This window comes from Mus musculus, chromosome X (assembly GCF_000001635.26).
Source record: "Mus musculus strain C57BL/6J chromosome X, GRCm38.p6 C57BL/6J".
Lineage (NCBI taxonomy): Eukaryota > Metazoa > Chordata > Mammalia > Rodentia > Muridae > Mus > Mus musculus.
The window spans coordinates 149,447,144-149,472,815 of record NC_000086.7 but is presented as its reverse complement, the minus strand read 5'-3'; the positions used below and the strand labels follow the sequence as shown (position 1 = coordinate 149,472,815).

Genomic DNA, 25,672 nt, shown 5'->3' with positions numbered 1-25,672 from the left:
CTGGTATTCCATGATACCATTATTTAAATAGATTGATATCCATGTTAGTAAAATTTGATAGTACTTTCTTAGGGTCATGGTATATTAGGTTTTGAGTCCTTATTCTAGAGGTAACTGTGAAATTACCATGTGAAAAAGAAAGAAAGAAAGGAAGGAAGAAAGAAAGAAAGAAAGAAAGAAAGAAGGAAGGAAGGAAGGAAGGAAGGAAGGAAGGAAGGAAGGAAGGAAAGAGAGAGAGAGAGAAAGAAAGAAAGAAAGAAAAAGAGACTTAACAACAGAAACTGTAAAAATCGAAAAAATAATCAGATCCTACTACAAAAGCCTATATACAACTAAATTGGAAAATCTGGATGAAATGGAAAATATTCTAAGCAGATACAATGTGACAAATCTAACCCATCTACACAGCCCCATAACCCCTTAAGAAACAGAAGCAGTCATTAAAAGGATGTGGAGAAAGAGGAACTCTCCTCCATTTTTGGTGGGATTGCAAGCTGAGACAACCACGGTGAAAACCAGTCTGGCAGTTCCTTAGAAAAATGGGACATAGTAGTTACTACCTGAGGATCCAGCTATACCACTCCTGGGAATATACCGAAAAGGTGTTCTAACATATAACAAGGACACTTGCTCCACCATATTCTGAGAAGCCATATTTATAATAGCCAGAAGCTGAAAAGAACCCACATGTCCTTCAACAGAGGAATGAATACAGAAATTGTGGCACATTTACACAATACTACTCAGGGTATTAAAAGCAATGACTTCATGAAATTCTTAGGCAAATGTTTGGAACTAGAAAAAAAAAATAATCCTGAGTGAGTTAATAACACAACCACTAAAAGAACATATATGGTATACACTTACTGATAATACCCAAGATATAATTCATGTTCTTATTACCCAAGATGTAATTCACAGACTACATGAACCTCAAGAAGCAGGAAGACAAAAGTGTGGATACTTCGCTCCTTAGAAGGTGGAACAAAATACCCATCGGAGGAGTTACATACACAAAGTGTGGAGCTGATGGAAAGGCTATCCAGTGACTGCCCCACCTGGGGATCCATCCCAAATACAGTTACCAAATCTAGACACTATTTCAGGATGCCAAGAAGTGCTTGCTGACAGGATCCAGATATAGCTGTCTCCTGAGAGGCTCTGCCAATGCCTGACAAATACAGAGGGGGATGCTCACAGCCTACCATGGAACTGAGCATAGGTTCCCCAATGGAGGAGATAGATAAAGTACTGAAGGAGTTGAATGGGGTTGCAGCCCCATAGGAGGAACAACAATATGAACCAACCAGATCCTCCAGAGTTCCCGGGGACTAAACCACCAAACAAAGAGTACACATGGTGGGAAGCATGGCTCTAGCTGCATATGTAGCCAAGGATGGCCTTGTTGGACATCAGTGGTAGTCCTTTGGTCCTGTGAAGTCTCGATGCCCCAGTGTAGGGTAATTGGAGGGCAGGTAAGTGGGAGTGGGTGGATGGGTGGGGGAATACTATCATAGAAGCAGGGGAGGGTGGATAGGATGGGGGTTCTGGGGGTGACTGAGAATGGGGACATTTAAAATGTAAATAAAGAAAATATCCAGTAAGAAATTAAAAATATTAATAAAATACTTATGTCATATATGTGCATATTTAAACATATGTATGTATGTAGTTTAAATGAAGTTTTACAATTCTAAGTGCCAGCTCTCAGCACAAGGATTATAGACTACATAACATAAACCCTGTGCTAGGTACAGGAAACCTGCTCTTCAAGTGTTAGACACAGCAATAGAAGAGACTCCCAAAATAATATTGGCTACTGCTGTTGCCCTGTTTGCTTCACATAATTTGAAGGCAAGTTTCTACAGCTAAAGACAGCATACACTTTGGAGAGTGGATTTGGAGAAACTGCTGTAAGATATACTTGTTGGGCTTAGACATAAATCACTTGACTAATGTGTACAGGCTCTATCACAATTTGCACAACAACATACAACCTCACACACATACAAACATGCACTCTCTCTCACACAGATACATACACACACATACATGAAAACACACAAAGAAGGAGAGATAATTTGTCTGATGAAGCCTTTAAGGCTCCTAAGGAAGGAAATAAAGGAAAGAAACAGGTTGATTACCATTAGTTATATCCTATCATATCAATTTCGTACAATTTGTTGGTATATTTTCTTGCTTACTAGCTTGAAAGATGCAAAAGGAGTAGCTACTCTGAGTCGTGCATAGGCCTAGTAAGAAAGGCCAGAAACTGGGAAACAATCTTAGGCCATCGCATATGCATGTGAGTTGATATCATGAGCCACAAAATTGTTCCCATACACTCCTGAATTGTACCAGTGTCTGAAAGACTATCCTTTCAGGGATCATTTCTATAGTTTGTTACCAGACAAGTTTCTCCTACTGTGTGCAGCAGTGTCTGAATTGGGAAAATACTAATTTAGTTATTAAGACACAGAAATTCTTATACTTTTCTATATCATTCCAAACATTGTACTAACATTGATAAAGTACTGATTTTGTTTCTACCTGTCAATTTCTGGCTCAGATCCTGGTGGTGATGCATCCCTTGGTCCATTTCTTCCTCTTGGACCATGGTATCTTTCTCTTTCATGAAGCATCCATGACTGGATGCTACTAGATCTCAATGAGGTGTGATAACGATCTCTCCGTGACCGGATGTTATGAGCTCTCCATGACTGATCATTATGACCTCTCTGTGACTGGTTGTCATGACCTCTCTGTGACTGGTTGTCATGACCTCTACGTGACTGGTTGTCATGACCTCTCCGTGACTGGTTGTCATGACCTCTCTGTGACTGGTTGTTCTGACCTCTCCATGACTGGTTAAGATCTCTCCATGACTGGTTGTTATCAGATCTCCATGACTGGTTGTTATGAGCTCTCCTTGCATGGCCGTGATAAGCTCTCCCTGAGTGGTCATGATGAGATCTGCCATCATGGTTGTGATGAGCTAATCCTGATTGGTTATCATGAGCTCTCCCTCTTTGGACTTGATTATCTCTCTCTGTGTGGCCAGGATGAGCTATCCCTGAGTTGTTAGGAAGAACTCTCTCTGTATGGGTAAGATGATATCTATCTGAGTGGCCATGTTGAAGCCTAACTGCATGGTTTTGATGTGGTCTACCTGAGTAGTCATGAAGTGGTCTACCTGAGAGGTCAGGATGTGGTCTCACTGAGAGTTGATTGTGTGGTCTATCTGAGAGGTCATGGTGTGGTCTATCTGTATAGTTATTAGTTCTACCTGAGTAGACATGAGATCTCTCTGACTGAACAGGAGCTCTCCTGAATCGATTACATGATCTTCTGGAATCGTGGCCATGAGATCTGCCAATGTGGTGGTCATGAGATTGGGAGAGGCCATGTAAACTCCTGAAGAACAATTGGATTCTTTCTTGTTGTAGCTGTCTCTCTTCTGATTGGTTTCCATTCCTCCTTGTTAGACTTTCTAGGTTGACTTGTCTTGTCTGCAAAAGATCCCAGTTATATAATATAAATGAGACAGTCTATGATTAGATTAAGCCATAAGTGTATTTTTAAAGCCCCTCCTTTCTTTCTTCCTTCCTCTATTCCTCCCCTACTTTGCTTTTTTAGAGGTCCTAATTATATTGTTTAGGTTAGCCTGAAACACGTGATTTTCACGAAGTTTGGATTTATAGGCTTGTGCCACCACATCAGCTTCTCAAGACTATTTCTATCAGTGATTTTATCCTAGAATGAATGACAATACTTTTATTTAATAGTTTACGGAGCTATCCTATATACCATGTCACTTTCACAAGGAAAATTACTTGTATGTATCATAAAAATAATGAAAATTAGCTGTCTTGTGTATTTTACCAACTAAACCATTTGACATCGTACTTGAGAGTAAAGAGATATTTTGGGGGGAACTTGCAGAATTTCATGATAGCCAGTAACTTACTACATATACAACTGTGATCTTGAACTTCTAAACTCCTCCATCAACCTCTTCAACACTAGGATTAAAGACACTTGCCACTACAAATGGTACTATATGGCAATGAGGTTTGAACTCAGGGTTTTATGCATGCTAGCTAAGTACCCTACCAACTGAGTTACATCTACATTTAAGAATGTTCTGTAATACAACTCTTTAAGATCAAAGAAAAATATTCCAAATTATTCTACTGAGTATTTCTCTACCCAGTGGTCATTAAAAATTTATATTTGAATGTAAACAAATATTTAATTCTAGGGAGAATAACTAAGTGAGTGGAATACAAATGCTATAAAGGTAGCAAAGAGTTGGCTTGGTACAATTCAAATAAATGGATCTGGTAATAGCTTAGCTTTATTTTCATTCTTTTTATCTCTTTAACCAAAGAGGTATAATAGTGAGTCACTCGAAAGGAGACAGTAAAAACTTTGACAGTGTCTATGATAATCCTTAAGAGTAAGTGAGCAATATTATACAGACAGTACTAAAAAAGGTAGCTTTACACCAGTATATTTTGCTTAGAAAGCAAAAGACCCCTATATTTGGTATTTCCATGTCCTGCTACAACACTTCTGAATGGTCAAAGTAACTGACATTAGGAAGAAGGTGCTACAACAAGGACTATTTAAATGCAAACTTGCATACTATTGTAAAATAATCATTTGTGTAAGGAATATTTTCTGTATTGGGATTGTAGCTCAGTTGTCCAGTACATACTCAGCATGAGCAGGGCTGTGGTTCTCATAAGAAATCATTTACATGAAATTAGGTACTACATGATTTGTAAACTTAAGGAAAGAAATACTAATTTTCTTTTAATAGTGAAAACTATTGTGTATTTTGTCCATGATATGTGTGGGTGTGTATGCTGTGGTGTGCATGCAGAAGTCAGAAGGCAACCTTGCATGAACCTACTTTCTCCATCCACTTCTACAAGCATCCCAGAGATCCAACTTAATTGGCTAGGCTTTTGTGACAAGAATCTCTCAAAATATTTTTATATAGTCAGGGTGTAATATCTCTTGCCTATATTCCCAGTACTTGTCTCAATGCTATCAGAAATTGGTTTGCATGAATGGTCCACTATCCCCACTTTGGTTTTCTTTACTTTTCTCAGTGATTTCTGGTATGAAATTCTTGAATGGTTCAAAACTATTTGCAATGGATAGATGATTTCAATTTCAATATACTTTAAAATATTTTCAGTTGGGAGTATCTTGGACGACAGCAAAAGGGAACATATTTTTTCATTCTTTCTATATTTATCACTTGTACCCCAAACTTTGGACAGGGGATCTAGTTAAATTGGTAGAGTCCTTGTCTATCATACATATCTCCCTTGACTTAAGCCTATACATTCCATAAAACTAGGTGAAGTGTCTATAATTCCAGAAGATAGAAAGGAGAGAATCTTGAGTTAATGTCATCCCTATATAGGCAACCTGGCTTTCATGAAATATCATTTCAAACAAACAAAGACAAAAATCAAAAACCCTTTAAGGAATCTAGGATATTGCCCTTTGGTTGAATACTTGTTTAGCATGTGCAAACTACTGGGTGCATTCCATGAAAATAAACAAACAAAACAAACAAAGAAAAACCTAAACCTAAACGAAATAAAACCAAACCAGAAGTAGTATCACAAATATCATCCTGCAAGATCTAGACCTCTTTCGGTCAAATTCAATTCTTCAAAACAGAAGGAAGTATTTCATCTCTGCAACACAGAATGGAGACTATGCTAAAAAATGTAACCTATTCCTTCACAAAATAATGTTCCCTGAATTGCCACTGTGTGTGTGAGTGTGTGTGAGTGTGTGTGTGTGTGTGACAGAGAGAGAGAGAGAGAGAGAGAGAGAGAGAGAGAGAGAGAGAGAGAGAGAGAGAGAGAGAGAGAAAGTGTGAGTACACATAATTTTGAGCTTCAAGGAGCTTGAGTGAAGTTGTCATCAGGTGTCCTGCTCTTACTTTCCAAATTACTACCTTGAGATAGGGCCTCTTACAGTACTTGGAGCTAAGTCACAGCTAGTCAGATCCTATATCCATTCCAACAACACTGGGATTACAGGTGTACCCTTGACCAAGACCAAGTTCTGCTTTTTGTGTGGGTTCCATGTCCCCATTCTCCTTTGCAAGTGCTCTTACCCTGCAGACAATTTTCCCGTTCAACCACTGTTTAACACCAGATGCTTATATAACAGTTTAAGAATAACTAGTTCTTACTGTTAAGCTGAACTACTGATACATATCAAAATTCTTGTCCCATGACCCAGTTACCTATGCCAGTTTAGAAGTACAGGGAAGTATAAATTTTTCCTCTGGAAAGTTCCAGAATGTGTTTCATATCCCATTTCACTTAATTTCTATCTTCACGTGATTTTTTAATGTGTATAGGTTTGTGTGTGTGTGTGTGTGTGTGTGTGTGTGTGTGTGTGTGTGTGTGTGTGTGTTTATGTGTGTGTTTTATGTGAGATTATGCCCCATGTGTGTGGTGCTTACAGAAACCAGAGGAGGGGTTAAAGCCCTTGAAACTGCATTTAAGTTATAGGACCACTGATGTGGGTGTTGAGAGCTGAACTTGGGTCATCTGGAACACTAGCAAGCACTTTTAAATACTAGGGTATCTCTCTACTCCAGATTTCTGGTTCATACCATTAGTTTTTGAGGGTAGTAAACTATTTTTATACTATAGCTTAAGATAAAAATTTATAAGAGGACAAAATGAGAATAATATTTACAATTAATGACAATCACAAACTATCTATTTTTGTACCTTATAAATTCAAAATTCCCAATGATTAAAATAAAAAATAAAATGTTTCCTGAAATAGTTGAAGGGGCCTTCCTCCTGCTGCAATACACTGCCCACCCCATGATGATCAAGGTTTCTGACCCTCTTCCTTTTGTACACTGCCTTGATCATAGTGTTTTTTTACAAAGAAAAGTAATTATGATACCTAACATATAACACCTTCTCTTAGTTTCATCACTGGAAGATTGAGACAGGATGAACATCAGAAATTCTTTACCAACCTAGGCTACATAGTAAGTAATATACTACCTTGTACTATTGAACTTGTAAGACCTTGTCTTCAAAGAAACAAACACACTCATCTCTAAAAGAACTATGTTACATCTCAGACTCTTGATTTCTGTTAACCCTTAGTGTTCACTTACCAGATGAAGTAGAGGATGATTTGCTGAAAATCTTTGTCTGAAAAAATGGCCATTTCTTCCCCTACTGTCACGTCTGTGTCCTGTGTATTATTTTGAGAAAATTTATTTTCCATATTTTCAGCAGTGAATTCAGTATCTTTTAGAAACAGTTTTTAAAAGATAGGCCTTGTTTTGAAAAATGACTTAGTATTTCAACACTCTAACGTTGTCTGCTTGTCTCACTGAATGCTATACAAGAGTGATTGTCCATTCTATCTATACTCAGCATTTCAAAGTGGCAGTCTTCAGTTTATGTGGAATTCAACATTTGGTTGTATATGGTACCAAACTGGAAACCTATCTAGAAATAATATAAAGACTACGACAACATAAAAATTCTGTTACAATATGTTCCCTACTCCAAACAATACTGTTAGGTTTAAAGAAGACATTCTTCCCATTCAACCTTATTCCATTCACTCAGTGACATTGTTTTCTAACAAAATGTCTTTGTTATGGTGATTAGGCTATTGATCATGCACTTAACACTCCTGTATTGCCTCCCAGTAGTGGATCAACCTGGCAAATTTAAAACAATTACCTCCATTGTTAATTTCTACCCCTGCTCTCCATTAGAAAAGCAGCTCTTATAAATGAAACATATTTTTTTTCATCTGAACTGGAATTAAACTCTTACCAACCTTGTACAAGTCCATGTCTGAAAAATATGAAGCATGTAACATAATATAACATTAGAACAGTGCAAGTTCAAAAATCTGCCTGCTCGTTTTTACCACCTGTGCTGTTCAGTGTACTTTACCTCTCCCTCGCGGATGTCCAGGGAAAAATGCTTGCCCTCTGGAGCTTTCTGACTGTATGTCATTCTCCTCATTGTATTCTTCTTCAGAATTAGCAGCTTCTAGATATCTCAGCTGTCTAATTTCGTCTGTACAAGATATTACAGAAAAATTAAAGAAATGAGAAGTCAAATGACAATAACGTCTTCTTAGCCAGAAATTGACATTATATTTCATCATATTATGGAATATATAGAACTGTTAATCCTTTAAAAATCCTAACACTATAGTAAAAGAAAGAATAATTTGTAACAAACTTGCACAACGATAGCAAGATTAAGAGGTTTTATTGTTTCTCTTTACACCACACACACACACACACACACACACACACACACACACACACACACACACACACATTAGCAGGTGTGTTAGAAAGAAATGTTACGTCTCTTCTCCTGGAGCTGGAGCTAGAGTTAGAGTTGCAGGCAGGCATGAAGCAACCAGCTTATATGTAGGAATTGAACTCTGATCCTCTGAAAGAAAAAATACTCTTGAAAAAAAAGTTAAATGTTTTTTAAAAATTAATTCTTGGAGAATTTCATACAATCTATTTTGATCATAATCACCCTACTCATCCCAGATCTAACTCTTCTTCCTTACCCATTCAACTGTGAATCCACCTATTTTTAAAACTCATTAAGTCCAATCTATGTTGCCTATATACTCTTGGATATGCAGCTATCCACTTGAGTGTGGGTAACATGCTAGCATCACAACGTTAAAGAATACAGACTATCCCCATCTAAGCAGCTAACAGTTGCCAGGAGAAATTTCCCAGCTCTCCTCAACATGCCAGGAGCTTGTTTGACTTGAGGTACTGGTTGTTCTAGTACTACAATTTCTCCATCTCCATGAGAGTCAACAAGCTATTTCAAAGTATTTATCAGTTTCCACACTAATCTTAAATTTGAATAAGAGCTGATATTTTATTTGGTCAATTGACAATGATCCTGTGAAAGGCATCCCTACAACACAGAAACCTTTGAGAAACATCAAACATATTTAGCAATAATCAGCAATTCTACATGTTACTGAATCAACTAGGGCAATTCAGTAGCTTTTCTATATACCATCAATAAACATACAGATAATAAATATGTGTTATATGTACATTATGCAATATTATTCAGTTGTAAAGAAAAATGATATCATGGAAACTTTGCAGGCAAATAGATGAAGGTAAAAGAGATCATTGTGAGTAAAGTAACAGACTCAGAAAGATTAATGTTTCATATTCTCACTTTCTGTCTCTTCTGAGGTTCCTAACTATAAATATGCAGATATGAATATATATCCTAGAGTAACTACAGAGACTTAGGAAGGCAAAAGTCATCCCTCCAATAGTAGGAGCATGGAGAAGCTAAAGAGAGGAGGCTGTTAGTATCATAGAAATGATCTGATCAGGGAAATTCAAAACAGATCTCTAATTACTGAAAATGAGTGAGGTAAATATAGAAGGGGTACAATAACATTAGAGATGTTTAGAAGAAGCACGAGGAATAACTTGAAACTATGTAAAGAAACACTTATGACAATATAATTCTCTGATATATATATATATATATATATATATATATATATATACACACAGACATACATATATACATATATATAGACATACATATATAAATATATATATACACAGACATACATATATATGTGTGTATATATATATATACATATATATATATATATATATATATATATATATATATATATATAATTTAAATGACACATTTTCATCTAGTTGAAAATGCTACTTGTAAGAGCCAAAGACAAGCAAGCAAATTCACTAACTCCCACTGAGAGAACCCCTTTTTTGAGGTCTTTGTCAGGGTTGTTCAAGAAACTCCCAAAATATTTCAAGCTGTTTCTATTGCCCTTGATTGCGATTGGGAGTGTAAGGAAAGTCCATATTGGAGAAGTGAACATGCACATCAGATGCTGGCCCAGAGACCTCTGAGTTGGAACTGACCTGAAAGCCTCCTCCCTGAGAACTTGCACTCATGATACCATAAGGACATACAGGTTTCCAATGGATGGAAGCAACCAACACTCCTACCCACTTATGATACCTAAATTCCAGACCAATCAGCATTGCATAATAGCACTGGCAGTATAGTTTTAGCACCAATCCTTGCAGTAATCAACTGCTCTTTAACTGGACTTAAAGACTCATTCAACAGGTGGGAAATCACGGTTGGTACGTTAAACTAGCCAAGTACCCAGGTCTAATGAAGCCATGGATTGTGAAGAAGAATGTACAAATACTACATTACTTAACCAGACAAATAATTTCTTTTTCAACGTTTTTTATATACCCCCAGAGAAATAGAGTCTGTTGCAAAGAGAGGACAAAAACTTCTCTTTGTACCAGATTGAAACAATTACAGAAAACTAGAAGTAATCCAAGAATTTCTTGATCCCAGTCTAATGCATTAATACACCAATAAAACAAAGTGCCTACTTGAATATTATGCAACTTCAGGCAAGAGAAGGATGAATGGTTTTTAGAGCCAGAGGTATAATGAGTTTGCTCTCATAATGTATCTCCCCGGAATGCCAGAAGTGAAATTCATAGTCTCACCAACCTGACTTATAGGAGACCTGAACAAGAGTGTCGCCAATGGACATGCTAATGTGGACATTGAACACTCAAGAGAGCTTAACACTACCTAAAGAACTTTAGGCAACTGAAGAACACTGAGAGGAAGACAAAGTCTCCTCCCCAGGGAAGAGCACACCAATTGTTTACCACAAAGCAAATGGTCAGCCCTAAAAACATAAACATAGAAGATATATTAAATAGACTTTTCATGTTTCATTTATATTTTAGGAATACACATTAACACATATACATACCTGTGATGGGGTAGGGAAAGAAAGAGTTTAGTGACAACTATTTAATGAATAAAGAGTACAATATACTTGGAAACAGCAAAGAGGAGTAATATGGTAGGTTTTGTAGGAAGGGAAGGGAGAAATAGTGTAATTATAATATCGAAAACTGTTCAAATATATGGAAAATATTAATCTGAAGGAAACAAATGTACAATCTAAACTGATGGATGATCCTGGCATTACCAGTGATAAGCACAATCTCAGCACTTAGAAGGGTAAGGCAGGTGGGCTTCTACACATCAAATTATCTCAAAAATGTGAAAGAAAAATAAATAAATTCAGCAATATTTCAATTGAAATGAAAGGAAAATGATTATTAAAAATGGTATCTACGTTCCCATATTAGAAATGTCTGATGACTAAAAAGAAATATTTAAAATTGATTCTTGAAAATATATCAAGTATTTTAACAGTGACATCCCTTTAATTTTTATAAAATGGTTTATTTATTTTTTTAGATCCTGCTAGCTAGACAATAAAATAGAAGGGGACAGAAATACTTCTGTTTTGTTTCTTATAGCTTCTGTTTGATGGCAGGATCCATATGTCACAGTTGGTAAACACTTGCCATGCAAGTTTTAGGACCTGAACTGGAACCTCACAAGCTTCCCTTTTCTGAGGACCTGTGAGATGGTTTAGTGTGTAAATCCAGTTCTTGCCATGCCTGACCCTGTGACCTCCGTGTTGAAAGGAGAGGAGCAGCTACTCTAAGTCAAACTCTGACTACCACAGGTACACTGTAACATGACACACAAGCCCTGAACACACACAAAGCAAATTAACAGAAAACTTGAAAATGTTTGAACCAAAGGGTATATAAATTATGAACTTTTAGAAGGAAAAAAGACAGGAGAAGCCCTGGGACTTACTGGACAGTCAATCTAGCCTAATCAATAAATTCCAAGTCTCAGGGAGAGACTTCTTTCAAAACAACAACAACAACAACAACAAAAACAAAAAACAAAACACACAGGAAGATGGCTCCTGGGGAATAAGACTCAAATTTGACCTCTAGGGTATTTTCAATCTTGTACAAGAATTCCTACACATGTAACAGCTACCGTGTACACACAAACATGCTTACACACATGTATATATACACCTGCAAATGAACTTGTCTACACACACACATACACCAATTTGTTAGGAAAAGTGCAAAAGAAAATTTCTCACATTATGCAGTTTGTATTTGATTACTACAGTAAATGAAATTGGTATGAAATTGAAATAGTTTTTTTTTAACAGAAAACTTTTTTTCTCAAATGTATCCATGTGGCCTGTGAAAATTACGGTATATTATTTGTGACCCAGGAACAGCACACAACTCATTTCATAGGAGATAAAGGTAACACAAAGCACCAACTTCCTGGTTTGGTGGCTTACAGTAACAAATTCTGACATTAGAGGGCAGAAACGAGAAAAGGAAAACAAGGGGCAGCCGGTGCTATGCAGACAGATCCTGTCTAACTAAAAATAGGAGAAGATACAGGATCAGAGATCAAGTCCAAGTAGATCAAGGACCTTCACATGAAACCAGATACACTGATAGAAGAAAAGTTAGGAAAGAGCCTCTAACACATCTGCACAGGGGAAAATTTCCTGAACAGAACACTGATGGCTCAGGCTCTAAGATCAACAATTGAAAATGTGACTTTATAAAATTGAAAAGCTTCTGAAAGGCAAAGGACACTGTTAAAAGGAGAAAACGGGAACCAACAGATTGGCCAAAGATCTTCACCAACCCTACATTCTATAGAGTGCTAATAACCAAAATATACAAAGAATTCAAGAAGTTAGACTCTAGAGAACCAAATAACCTTATTAAAAAATGGGGTACAGATCTTCTGTATTCATTTCTTTGTTGAGGGAAATCTGGGCAGTTTCCAGCTTCTGGCTACTATAAATATAGCTGCAATGAACATAGTGGAGCATGTGTCCGTATGACATGTGGCAGCACCTTCTGTGTATATGGCCAGGAGTGGTATAGCTGGATCTTCATTACTATGTCCTATTTTCTGAGGTCCCGCCAGACTGATTTCCATATGGGTTGTACTAGCTTGCAATCCCACCAGCAATGAAGGAGTGTTCTTCTATCTCCACATCCTCACCCACATCTGCTGTTAGCTGAGAGTTTTTATTATTGGATATTTTCTTCATTTACATTTCAAAAGTTTTCTCTTCTCCTGGTTTCCCCTCCAAAAAACACCATCCCCCTACTCAGCAACCCACCCACTCCCAATTTCTGGTCCTGTCATTCCCCCAAACTGGGGCATAGAGCCTTCAAAGGACAAATGGCCTATCCTCCCATTGATGGACATCCTACTAGCCCATCCTCTGCTGCACATGCAGGTCAGCTGAGTTTTTGATCTTAGCAATTCTGACTGGTGTGAGGTGTAATGTCATGGTCTTTTTGATTTGCATTTCCCTGATATCTAAGAATGTTGAGATTTTCTTTAGGTGTTTCTCAGAGCCATTTGAGATTCCTCAGTTGTAAACTCCTTGTTTAGAGCTGTATCCCATTTTTTATTGGATATTTTCTTTATTTACATTTCAAATATTTTCCCCTTTCTGGGTCTGTCTCCCCTTCTGAAATGCTCTATCCCATCTCCACTCTCCCTGCATCTATGAGGGTGCTCACCCACCCACCTGACCACTCCTTTCTTCCTGATCTGGCATTTCCTTACACAAGGGCAATGAACAGCCTCAGGCCCAAAGACCTCTCATCCTTCTCTGCCTCATATGTGACCAGCAACATGGGTTCCTCCATGTGTATTCTTTGCTTGGTGGTCTACTTCCGGGGAGCTTCAGGGGCGGGTGGGGGGGGGAGTCTGGTCTGTTCACACTGTTATTCCCTCTATGGGGCTGAAAACCCCTCAGCTCCTTGAATCACTTCTCCAATTCCTCCATCAGAAAACCCCAAACTTGTCCAATGGCTGGCTGTGAGCATCTACCTCTGTATCAGTCAGGTTCAGGAACAGTCTTTCTGGAGACAGCCATATCAAGTTAACATCAGCAAGCACTTCCCAGCATCCAAGCTGTCTTGGATGCAAGCTGCTTTTCATGGTGGTTGGTTGTGCTGAGGATCAAACTCAGTACTTTGTGCATGCTGGTCAAGCACTCTGCCAACTAAGCTGGACCCTACTTCTTAACAAACACAGTTTACAAATACAGGCCTTTGACAGTTCTCCTGTTTTTATTTTATTTTGTTTCATTTTATTTCATTTTTATTGTCCCTTTCATGCATCCCCCTTCCCTGTTACCCCTCCACAAACTCCACCTCCCCCCTCTCCCCACTCTCCTTTGACTTGATGAGGGTGCTCCTCCACATACTCACCCACTCCCACCTCACAGATCTAGCTTCCCCCTACACTGGGGCACCAAACCTCCACAGGACCAATGGCCTCCCTTCCCATTGATATCAGATAAGCCCACCCTCTGCTACATATGTACCTAGTGTCATGGATCCTACAACTGCTGTGCCCAAATCACCGTAGCCACAGCATCCAAAGGAGCACAGATTTGGATTGGCAAGATGTTGTTTTACAAGCCATACTATGGTCATTTAAAAAGAAAAGCAAAAGCAAAACCAAAGAACCCTGTTTTTAAAAGTGTATGTTTTGTACATCATTGAGACCAGGTATCACTTTGCAGCTCAGACTTTACTCAAAATTATATAAACCTGTTTCACCTGCCCCAGTCTTCTGGCTACAGGGTGAGCCTCCACGTCCAGTCTTTTATGAAGAGCCTGAAAACAATCTCTCTGTGGACCTGGAGTTTGAAACTGAGGGTCTTGTGAATACAACATTCAGACCTACACCCACTAAGTTCCATTACTGGAAGGGGATTATAAGCATGTGCCATTATATTGAATGCAGGGGTTTATCTGTGTTAGGCATGTAAAGTACAAGGTTAACTACATCTCCAGGTGTGTGCTCTCCATTTTTATACAGGAATGATCCCATACAACATTTATTAAAAACTCAAGCAAAGAAATTTTAGACTTTGGACCCTCGTTGGCTTGTAAATTGTATTAATATTTTTATCTGAAAGCATTAATTTTGTGAGAGCATTATTCAATAATTACAAAATATTAAAACAAGACAAGTTTTCTACACACTGAATCACAACTGAGAAAGTACTTCATACAGTGGACACTCTAAAGAATGTGACAGAGGAGATGGGGGAAAATTCATGAGTCTTGATCCAGTGCATGGGAGACCCTGGGTGTCATCACCTGTGATGGGTGGAGACAAGTTAAGTAACAGGTTCCTCTCACTCTCTGAGATTCAAGCTATACTTACTTCCAGAAGCCTTTAAAATGGGGATTCTACAGATTTCCTTAGTGTCTTTCTTAACTAGATAATTGTAAATTTAAGAAGACAGCATTGCTCACATATTAGAGTGCCAAGTGTTAAATTAATAGTGTACACTCCATACATCTTTGTGTGACTATAGTTGAGGACATCTGTTAGGCTGTCTTGGAAGTGCAAGAGAATATCACAGAACTCTGAACTAGGCCTTTTTTTTTTTTTTTTGTCTTACTGTCTAAAAGATAGACATGGCGAACAGAGAGCCACAATTTTAGGCATGTGTTTGCTTTTAAATCCAATTCTGGTATATTTAACACCTTTTACCTTAAGTAAGATTTATAATGTAGTTTGGGATATTAATATTAATGACAAGTATAAAAATGACATCTTGGACCTTTTATATATTTATTTTGTAATTATTTGTATGTGCTTATCTATATGGCCATGTACTTGCATGTGTGTTCTGGAAAGCAGAGTATGGACTTGGATACCAGGGACCTGTAGTTAGTCATGTTTTAGATCTCTTGGCCCCAGAACCCAGTACCATAATAAAAGGGGGAAACTGGGGTTGAAGGGTGCTCAATAGGCAGTCTGAAAGGAAAGATCCTTTCTAAACAACAACAACAACAACAAAAAAAAAAAAACCCAAAAAACAAAAAAACAGAAAAATCAAAAAACCACCCAACTCAGTTACTACCTCTTCATCTATCCATACCATCCCCAAGGCCCAACTTTAGACTCTCATATTGGCTTGGTACACCACAAAGAACATCAGACTGAAAGCTCTGCCATTAGTTAAGGAAATTAATACACTAATATTGCAGGCCAGAAAGTGAGCCTTTATTCGCTTCCTCCTCAAACAACTTCTAATAATGATTTCTAAGAACAATCAAGGAAACCAACGAAATTAATGCTCACTCTTTCTCTCACTTCAAATATAGATATTTAAATTTTTACTTTTATGCACATGGCTTTGGAGACAAGATTATCTGCTTTTGGTCACCCCTTATCAGACTTTCTTTTCCTATCTCTGGTCTGGTGCTGTTTTCTGTAATCTGAATCCTCTATACCATATATTTTTAAACTTTGGGTTTTTTGTTTGTTTGTTTGTTTGTTTGTTTTCAGAGACAGGATCTATCTGAGTGACACCTCAGTCTGGGCTCAAATACATAAATATTTAATTGTCTCTACCTCACACGTGATGAGACTTAAGTCATGGGTTATCAGGCCCTGCAACCTCTCCCCATTTCTTTCACTCTTTCTGTGTCTTCCTGTTTCCAACTCTGGGTATAAGTATATTCTCTATTCTGTGCTTCCAGTCAGTTACTCCTTTCTCAACAGTGTGCTGATCCACTTGTTCCTGCAGCCGAAGTTGCTTGTTAAACAGTTTATGCCATATTCAAAAATATACTCTCACAGACAGACTCTCACAGTCACAAAAACACCCAGAAACACAGTTGCACACACTCACAGACACACACAGACTCAGGCAAACAGACACAGAAACTCACACAGACACACACACCCCATACACACACACACACACACACACACACACACACACACACACACACACACATTTTTCTGTTACTTTGAAGCCCTTGTTAATGATAACAAAGTGCCTCTTAGTGAGAATGTTCAGGGAGTAAAAGAAGGAAAGGACTGGGCAGGGAGGGGCTGCAGTATTAAGCTGTGGCTTGTGGGATAATTGAAGTCTATATCCAGGCATGGGACAATAGTGATTTATACAAACAGTCAAGGACACCCATCCAACAAATGTTCATGCTCTACTTTTTCTGGCGTTTTAATTTGAGGATCCCTTGAAAGCTAGCCGTACATCCATGAATGAAGCCCATCCCACACTCTCCCAGACTTGCCCTCCTAAAAAAAAATCATGTGCTATGCCCTTCTGGCATTCTAATTCCCAGATTCCTAGAAGGCGATCCCTAGGCTCTAGGTATGTGATCCTGGAGGTGGGAACTCTGCAAGTCCCCTGTCCTCACTCGAAAATAAGGGCCAATTTACTGTCACCCTATCCAAAAACCATCAATCACCAGGTTGTTTATAGTTTCCCTTCCAGAATAGAGGGTTTGATGGGGTAGAGGGGCACTATGCAAGAAAGTCTAAAAGCCCCTCCTCGAATGAGGAAGTCAGGAGAGACAGAGCCTGAGCCCTCTTGGGAAATCTCCACACCTGCAGGCGCCATTTTGAGCAGCCCCTGTTATGCAGAGGTCTCCCAGTCAACATCCTTTTCTGACCAGTGGGAACCCTGAGCAAGGAGAGGGGTCGCGCTGCTACTCTCAAACTAGAGAGAACTGGTTACCTTCATGGTTCTCCATCAGGTTGCCACCTCCTGTGGGAGTCCCAGCCACCTCAAAGACCAGAGATCCACATGCTGAGGTTTGTCTTCCCCTGACTCAACAGTTTCCTAAAGGCGTCCTCCAATCACTGTGCTTCCTGCACTCTGGCAGAGGCTCAGTGGCCAGTGTTCAGCCTATGCAAAATTCCTTGAAATATATAACCTGAAAGTAAGAATGCTTTTCCCCCCAACAGCTGGTCCCTTGATTTTCTGTGTACCCAGCTTGATGACTTGCTGGCTGGATTAGAAATCAAAATGGGAATTATTTTCCTGCTTTTTTTTCTCTGTTAAAACAACTGGAGACATATAACAGGTGTTAAACTCTTTCCATGGAGGCCTTAAGACATGAATTAGATGCCCAGATTCCCTGCAGAAACCACACACTCAAGGGCCAGTGAAATGGCTCAGTGAGTCACTGTAGTTGCTGTCTTTGGAACAACCTAAGCTGGATCCCTGGGAATGGCATGGTGAAAATAATGAACCAACTCCTGCACCTTATGCTCTAATCCACACATATATGCACCATAGCATGCCACATGACATCTGACTCCATACCAAAAGAAACAATATATGGAAATAATATGTAGAGCACCATGATTTAAAACAGTAATCCCTCCTGTGTGAAGGCAGAACTCAGAGAATCCCTAGGATGTTATAGTGGACAACTACCTTGGCCTGAATGTTAAGCCCCAGGTCCCTCTGAGAGACTGATCTCAGCAGACATGAGGAGGATTCCTGATGAACAAGTGTCAGAGGTACCAGTTAGCCTCCACATGGAATTAGACACACCTAACAGCACTACTGTTACATACAGTACATAAAAATGTGTACGTGTTCACATACTAACAGAAGCACACAGAGATGTAGCCACACCTTCACCATCATACACGCACACAAGAGATTCTGGCAGAGAAGAAAAGAAAAAATAGATTATTTGCACAGTGAGCATGTAATTATTCCTCAACCTCTTGCTCAGGAATCATTTTAGACCTCAAAATGTTTGCTCCTGTTTCTCCAAGAGGCCTGTCAAAGGTACGTAGTAACTGATTTTCTCTGTAGCTCTAGAATATAATACAATCCACTTTATGGAAAGACAAACTTAAAGCAAAGTGAACAACGAACCTGTGTGGTGGCTGACACTAAAATCTTGCTCTAGCGGAAGACCACAGCAATGTAAGACAGAGAGGGCCAGCCAGTGTTGTGTATCCAAAATCTACCTATATACATAAAAATCACCCAAGGTCTTAACTTGTTCAGAAGTCCTGAGGATTACTTTATCATAGAGTGCTTGACTAGATTGCACCAAACACTGAATTTGATACCCAGGGCAACATCTGATCCAGACAGACTGTACCAGTCTTGAATCCAGTTTATTGCTTGCTTCATGACTCAATGGAAGATAACCATGTTAAAAATATATAACATGTTAAATAAAAAAAATTAAAATTTTACTTTAGGCACATGGCTTTGGAGACAAGACTACCTGATATTTTTCAGACCCTAGTTTTTCAGACCTTCTTTCCCATGCCTGCCCTGGTTCTGTTTTCTCTAATCTGAATCCTCTATATCATTTTTTTTAATCTTTGGTTTTGTTTTAGGAGAAAGTGTCTTTCTGTATGAAAGCTCAGTCTGGGCTCACATCCACAAATATGCCCTTGCCTCTGCCTCACCACTGCTAAGAATCAAGTCATGTGCTACCATGCCCTGCAACCTCTCTTTTCTTTCACTCCTTCTGTGTCTTCCTGTTTCCAGCTCTGGGTCTAACTGTTTTTTTAATTCTGTGCTTCTAGTCAATTACTCTCTTCTCACCAATGTGCAGACACTCCTGTAACCTGCACCCTATGTAACTTGTTAAATATTTTATGCCATATTCACATTCATACTCTCACAGACAGACTCACATAGACACAAACACACCCAGAGACAGTCGCACACACTCACAGACACACACACACACAGAATACACAGACCCTCAGACACACAGACACAGGCAATCACACAGACACACACATCCCATACACACACACACACACACACACACATTTTTCTGTTACTTTGAAGCCCTTGTTAATGCCAACAAATTGCTGCTTAGTGGATAGCCAGGGAATGTTCAGGGAGTGAAAGAAGGAAAGGACTGGGCAGGGAGGGGCTGCAGGATTAATCTGTGGTTTGTGGGATAATTGAAGTCTCTATCCAGGCATGGGACAATAGTGATTTATACAAACAATCAAGGAAACCCATCCAACAAATGTTCATGCTCCATTTAATTTGAGGATCCCTGGAAAGCTAGCCTTACATCCATGAATGAAGCCCATCACACATGCTCACAGCCATGCCCCCTAAAAAATCATGTGCTATACCCTTCTGGCATTCTAATTCCCAGTTTCCTAGAAGACTAACACTAGGCTTTAGTTATGTGATACTGTAGGTGGGAACTCACCAAGGCCCTTGTGCTTACTCAAAAATAAGGCCCATTTTACTGTTGCCCCATCCAATAACCATCAATAGCTAGGATATTAAAGTTTCCCTTCTAGAATAGATACATTGATGGGGTAGAGGGGCACTGTGCCAGAACGGCTAAAAGCCCCTCCTCGAATGAGGAAGACAGGAACACAGTGCCCTAGCACTCTCAGGAAATCTCCACACCTCCAAATGCCATTTTGAGGCACCGGGGTTATGCAGAGGTCTCCCAGTCAACATCCTTTTCTGACCAGTGGGAACCCTAAGCAGGGAGAGGGGTCACACTGCTACTCTCAAACTAGAGAGAACTGGTTACCTTCACTGTTCTCCATCAGGTTGACACATCCTGTGGGAGTCCCAGCCACCTCATAGCACAGAGATCCACATCCTGAGGTGTGTCTTCCCTGAACCAACCCAAGGCTCTCAACACTTCTGTAAATATGTTCTCCAATCACTGTCCTTCCTGCACAGTTACAGAGGCTCAGGGGCCAGTGTTCAGCCTATGCCAGGCCACAACATGCCTCCAATCCCAAGTGAGGGGCAGGGAAAGCAGCTATCTTCACATGCGTGCTACTCTGCTCCCGAGGGGCATTTTCACAAAGTTCAACTGCTGTGATGGAAAACCTGGAAGAACTTCATCATGCCACAAGCTTTTCTACCAGCTCCTTAAATGTATTCTCTGTTGTATACTAGGGAAATCCAGATCATTACTAGCGGGTTCTAAATAGTTTTGTTCACACTGCTCTTAACTGGTTTTATTTCTTTTCATTTTGATTTCTCAGTTCATCCTTTTGGTTATTTTGCCTCCATGTTGCCTGTGACTCAAGTGTGAGCATGATGCCTGTGCAGTCCATAAGAGGGCTCAGTTCTCCTGGAATCCATGGTTGTGAGCAATGTGCTGGGAATCAATCCGTGTTGTTTGAAGAAACAGCCCACCCAATATTCTTAACTATATGGTGTCAGAGGTGAGGAAAAAATATGATAGAAAGAAAGATGAAATTTTAAGACCTGTAAGTCATGCAAAGAACTCAGAAATTGCTAGTAGTTTGTGAGTCTAGAGGCTGCCTGGTGGTGAGAAAAAAAAGAAAAACCAACCCGGATATTCCCCTTAGTTAAAACATTCTTGGGAACAGCTCAACCTTAAATATAGAGGAATGTGAGGACATAACAGGGCTATCTAAACTGAGTCAACAAGTCACAGAACTCTGACACCCTGCACGTACATGTAATTTTTCTGCTGATGTTTGAATAAGCCAATAATGTGCCGCTATTTTGAATTCCATACCCCTAAGCCCCTTACCCCATGAAAACCCCGAGCTTTTGAGCCTAGTGGACAACATCCTTTATCTCCTGTGTGGGGATTCATGTTGGTCTAGAACTCTGTAATTAAACTACCTTGTCTAATTACATCAAGATGGTCCTTCGTGATTTTTTGGATGCATGCTGAATGGGGAATTGAGTGAGGGTTTCCCCACTAGGTTCTATCAGGATATGACTCAAGGGTTCCTAAAGGAGTATAGAATGCAGACTATGATTTTTTAATTGGAAAGGGTAATTAAGACCAAATCTTGAAGGATTTTTAAACTTAAATGTACTTCCCATTCAAATTGGAAGGAAATTATACATTTGTAGTACATGTTTTATCTAAATTTCTGATATATTCCTCTCTGGTCCTGAAATTGTGCTGTAGCTGAAGTGTCCATGTAAATAACTCTTATCTTCCTGACCTAGCCTCATTACATTTGATTACCTACAAACATTCTAAGATATTATTATGTTTCTAGTCCATTATTCTTGACATCAAACTCAGATTCTCATGCTTGCAAGCATGCACTATGTCCCAGAACTCAGTCTAGCCAGCAGTCATTTAATGTTACATTGTATTACATGAGCCTGGTATTGAAGTTTTAAAAAAAACAGTTTGTCTATTTTGAAGAATACTCCAGGTAGGACTGTGTGTATGCAAAATCCCAGCACGGTTAAAAGCAGAAGAATGGGGAATTTACTGTCACCCTCAGTGACAATGGTTGTTTCCAGCCAGCAGGCTTTAAAGGAAACACTTTCTTAAAAACCAAACCAAACAAATGAAATTATCACATCCCTGAAGAAGCATTACCTGACAGATTATATCTACAATTTCATGTCTTAAACTTCAGAAGCAGAAAGATTGTATTGGAATGCCAGTTCAGTGAACACTGGATTTTAGGACAGACCATTGACCACAATATTGTTTCAAGACAGGTTGCCCCTACACTATGAAGTTTCACAGAAAAAAAATCAAGAGGTAAATAAACGAAGTTATGAATACACAAACACATAAACAAATGCAGCATAATATCAACTGAAAGGTCAGAAAATCGTAATAGGATAAGTTTTCTTTGCTTCCAAACTCTAAATGTACCGATGATAAATGCATATGTTATTTGAAAGTAAGAATTTTTCCCCCACGCACCCACCCACAACTGGTTCCTTGATTTTCTGTGAACGCAGCTTAATATCTTGATGGCTGGATTAGAAAATCGGAATGGGAATAATTTTTCTGTCTTTCTTTTTTTTCTGTTAAAAGATCTTGTCTTTTTTTTTTGTCTGTTAAATAAACTGGAGACATATAGCAGTTGGTAAACTCTTTCCATGGATTCCTTAGGACCTGAATTAGATGCCCAGATTCCCTGAAGAACCACACACTCAAGGGCCAGTGAAATGCCTCAGTGAGTCACTGTAGTTGCTCTTTTTCTGGGCAAAATATGTTGGATCCCTAGGAATGGCATTGTGAAAAGAATGAACAAACTCCTGCACCATATGCTCTAATCCACACATATTTGCACCATAACATGCCACATGACACCTGACTCCATACCAAAAGAAACAATATACATAAATAATATGTGGAGCACCATGATTTATAACAGTAATCCCTAGTGTGTAAAGGCCGAGCTCAGAGAATCCCTAGGATGTTGTAGTGGACAACTACCCTGGCCTGACTCCTAAGCCCCAGATACCTATGAGAGTCTGGTCAGAAGACAGGAGGAGTATTCCTGATGAACAAGAGTCAGAGGTAACAACCTCCACATGGAAGTAGACACACCTAATAGCACAAATACACAAATATGTGCACCTGTTCACATACCAACAAAAGCACACAAATATGTAACAACGCCTTTACCTACATACACACACAAGCGATTCTGGCAGAGAAGAAAGGAAATATTATGTTAGGTGTGCAGTGAGCATGTAATTATTCCTTAACCTCTTGCTCTGGGATCATTTTAGACCTCAAACCGTTTGCTCCTGTTTCTCCATGAAGCCAGTCAAAGGTACTTCGTAACTGATTTTATCTGTAGCTCAGGAAATGAATACAATCGGTTTTTTGGAAGGACAAACCAAAAGCAGAGTGAACAACAAGCCAGGTGTGGTGGCTGACACTAAAATCTTGCACTGGCAGCAGACCCCAGCAATGTAAGACAAAGAAGGCCAGCCTGTGCTGTGTATCCAGAATCTGCCGACATATATAAAAACCACTCTAGGTCTTAACTTGTTCAGAAGACGGGAAAGTTACTTTTTCATAGAGTGCTTGACTAGATTGCACCAAAGCACTGAATTTGATACCCAGGGAAGCATCTGATTCAGACAGACTGTACCAGCCTTGAATTTAAGTTATCCCATGCTTCAAGACCCAATGGAAGATATCCTGCAGTGAGACCTTGTTAAAAAACAATACCTTGGTAAGTAAAAAATTTAAATTTTACATTAGGCACATGGCTTTGGAGACAAGATTACCTGCTGTTTGTCAGACCCTAGTCAGACCTTTTCTCATGAATGTTCTGGTTCTTATTTCTCTATTCTGAATCTGCTATATAATTTCTTTTTTAATCTTGTTTTGTTTTAGGAGAATGGGTCTGTCTGTATGACAGATCAGTCTGGGCTCACATCCAGAAATATGCACTTGCCTCTGCCTCACCACTGCTAAGACTGAAGTCATGGGCTACCATGCCCTGCAACTTCTCCCCACTTCTTTTACTCCTTCTGTGTCTTCCTGTTTCTAACTCTGGATGTGACTGTATTCTTAATTCTGTGCTTCCAGTCACTTACTCTCTTCTCAACAGTGTGCAGACATTCCTGTAACCTGCAGCCTATGTAACTTTTTAAACATTTTATGCCATATTCGCATACATACTCTCATAGACAGACTCACACAGACAGAAACACACCCAGAGACTGTCCCCCCACACACACACAGAACACAAAGACCCTCAGACACACAGACACTGACACAGACAGACAGACAGACACAAACACACACAAACACACACACACATTTTCACGGTTAATTTGAAGCCCTTGTTAATGATAACAAAGTGCTGCTTAGTGAGAATGTTCAGGGAGTAAAAGAAGGAAAGGACTGGGCAGGGAGGGGCTGCATTATTAAGCTGTGGCTTGTGGGATAATTGAAGTCTATATCCAGGCATGGGACAATAGTGATTTATACAAACAATCAAGGACACCCATCCAACAAATGTTCATGCTCTACTTTTTCTGGCGTTTTAATTTGAGGATCCCTTGAAAGCTAGCCTTACATCCATGAATGAAGCCCATCCCACACCATCCCAGCCACATCCCCCTAAATGAAATCCTCTGTTATACTCTTCTGGCATTCTAATTCCCAGATTCCTAGAAGGCGATCCCTAGGCTCTAGGTATGTGATCCTGGAGGTGGGAATTCTGCAAGCCCCCTGTCCTCACTTGAAAATAAGGGCCGTTTTACTGTCGCCCCATCCAATAAGCATCAATCGCCACGATGTGTAAAGTTTCCCTTCTAGAATAGAGGGGTTGATGGGGTAGAGGGCACTGTGCCAAAACGTCTAAAAGCCCCTCCTCGAATGAGGAAGTCAGGAGAGACAGAGCCCGAGCCCTCTAGGGAATTCTCCACACCTCCAGGCGCCATTTTGAGCCACCGGGATTATGCAGAGGTCTCCCAGTCAACATCCTTTTCTGACCAGTGGGAACCCTGAGCAGGGATAGGGGTCGCGCTGCTACTCTCAAACTAGAGAGAACTGGTTACCTTCATGGTTCGCCATCACTTTGCCACCTCCTGTGGGAGTCCCAGCCACCTCAAAGCACAGAGATCCACTTGCTGAGGTGTGTCTTTCACGGACCAGCCTGAGGCTCTCAACACTTCCCTAAAGGCGTCCTCCAATCACTGTCCTTCCTGCACTGTTGCAGAGGCTCAGTGGCCAGAGTTCAGCCTATGCCAGGACACACCACGCCTCCAATCCCAAGTGAGGGGCGGGGAAAGCAGCTATCTTCACATGCCTGCTACTCTGCTCCTGAGGGGCATTTTCACAGAGTTCCACAGCTGGCCTGGATAACTTCGAAGAACTTCATCATGCCACAAGCTTTCCTACCAGCTACTTAAATCTATTCTCTGTTGTATACTAGGGAAATCCTGATCATTATTAACGGGCTCTAAATAATTCTGTTCACACTAATCTCAATGTGTTTCATTTCTTTTCATTTTGATTTTTCAGTACATCTTTTTGGTTATTTTCCTCTGAGTTGCCTGTGACTCAAGTGTGTGCCAGATGCCTTATCAGTCCAGAAGAGGGCTCGATTCTCCTGGAATCGAT

At 39.6% G+C, this 25,672-nt stretch overlaps 1 protein-coding gene across 1 annotated transcript in view; it reads right to left on the bottom strand.

The window, feature by feature from the left end:
- The window catches only part of Gm15085 (predicted gene 15085), a 40,168-nt gene extending 14,969 nt beyond the window's left edge, over positions 1-25,199 (bottom strand). The window contains exons 1-4 of the mRNA NM_001122734.1: positions 25,108-25,199; positions 7,980-8,105; positions 7,181-7,260; positions 2,551-3,509 (exon numbers count right to left, since the gene is read on the bottom strand). Of these exons, the coding sequence (NP_001116206.1) occupies positions 2,551-3,509; positions 7,181-7,260; positions 7,980-8,105; positions 25,108-25,123 (1,181 nt within the window). The 5' untranslated portion in view covers positions 25,124-25,199. The remainder of the gene's footprint in view (positions 1-2,550; positions 3,510-7,180; positions 7,261-7,979; positions 8,106-25,107) is intronic.
- Between the last annotated feature and the right edge of the window lie 473 nt (positions 25,200-25,672).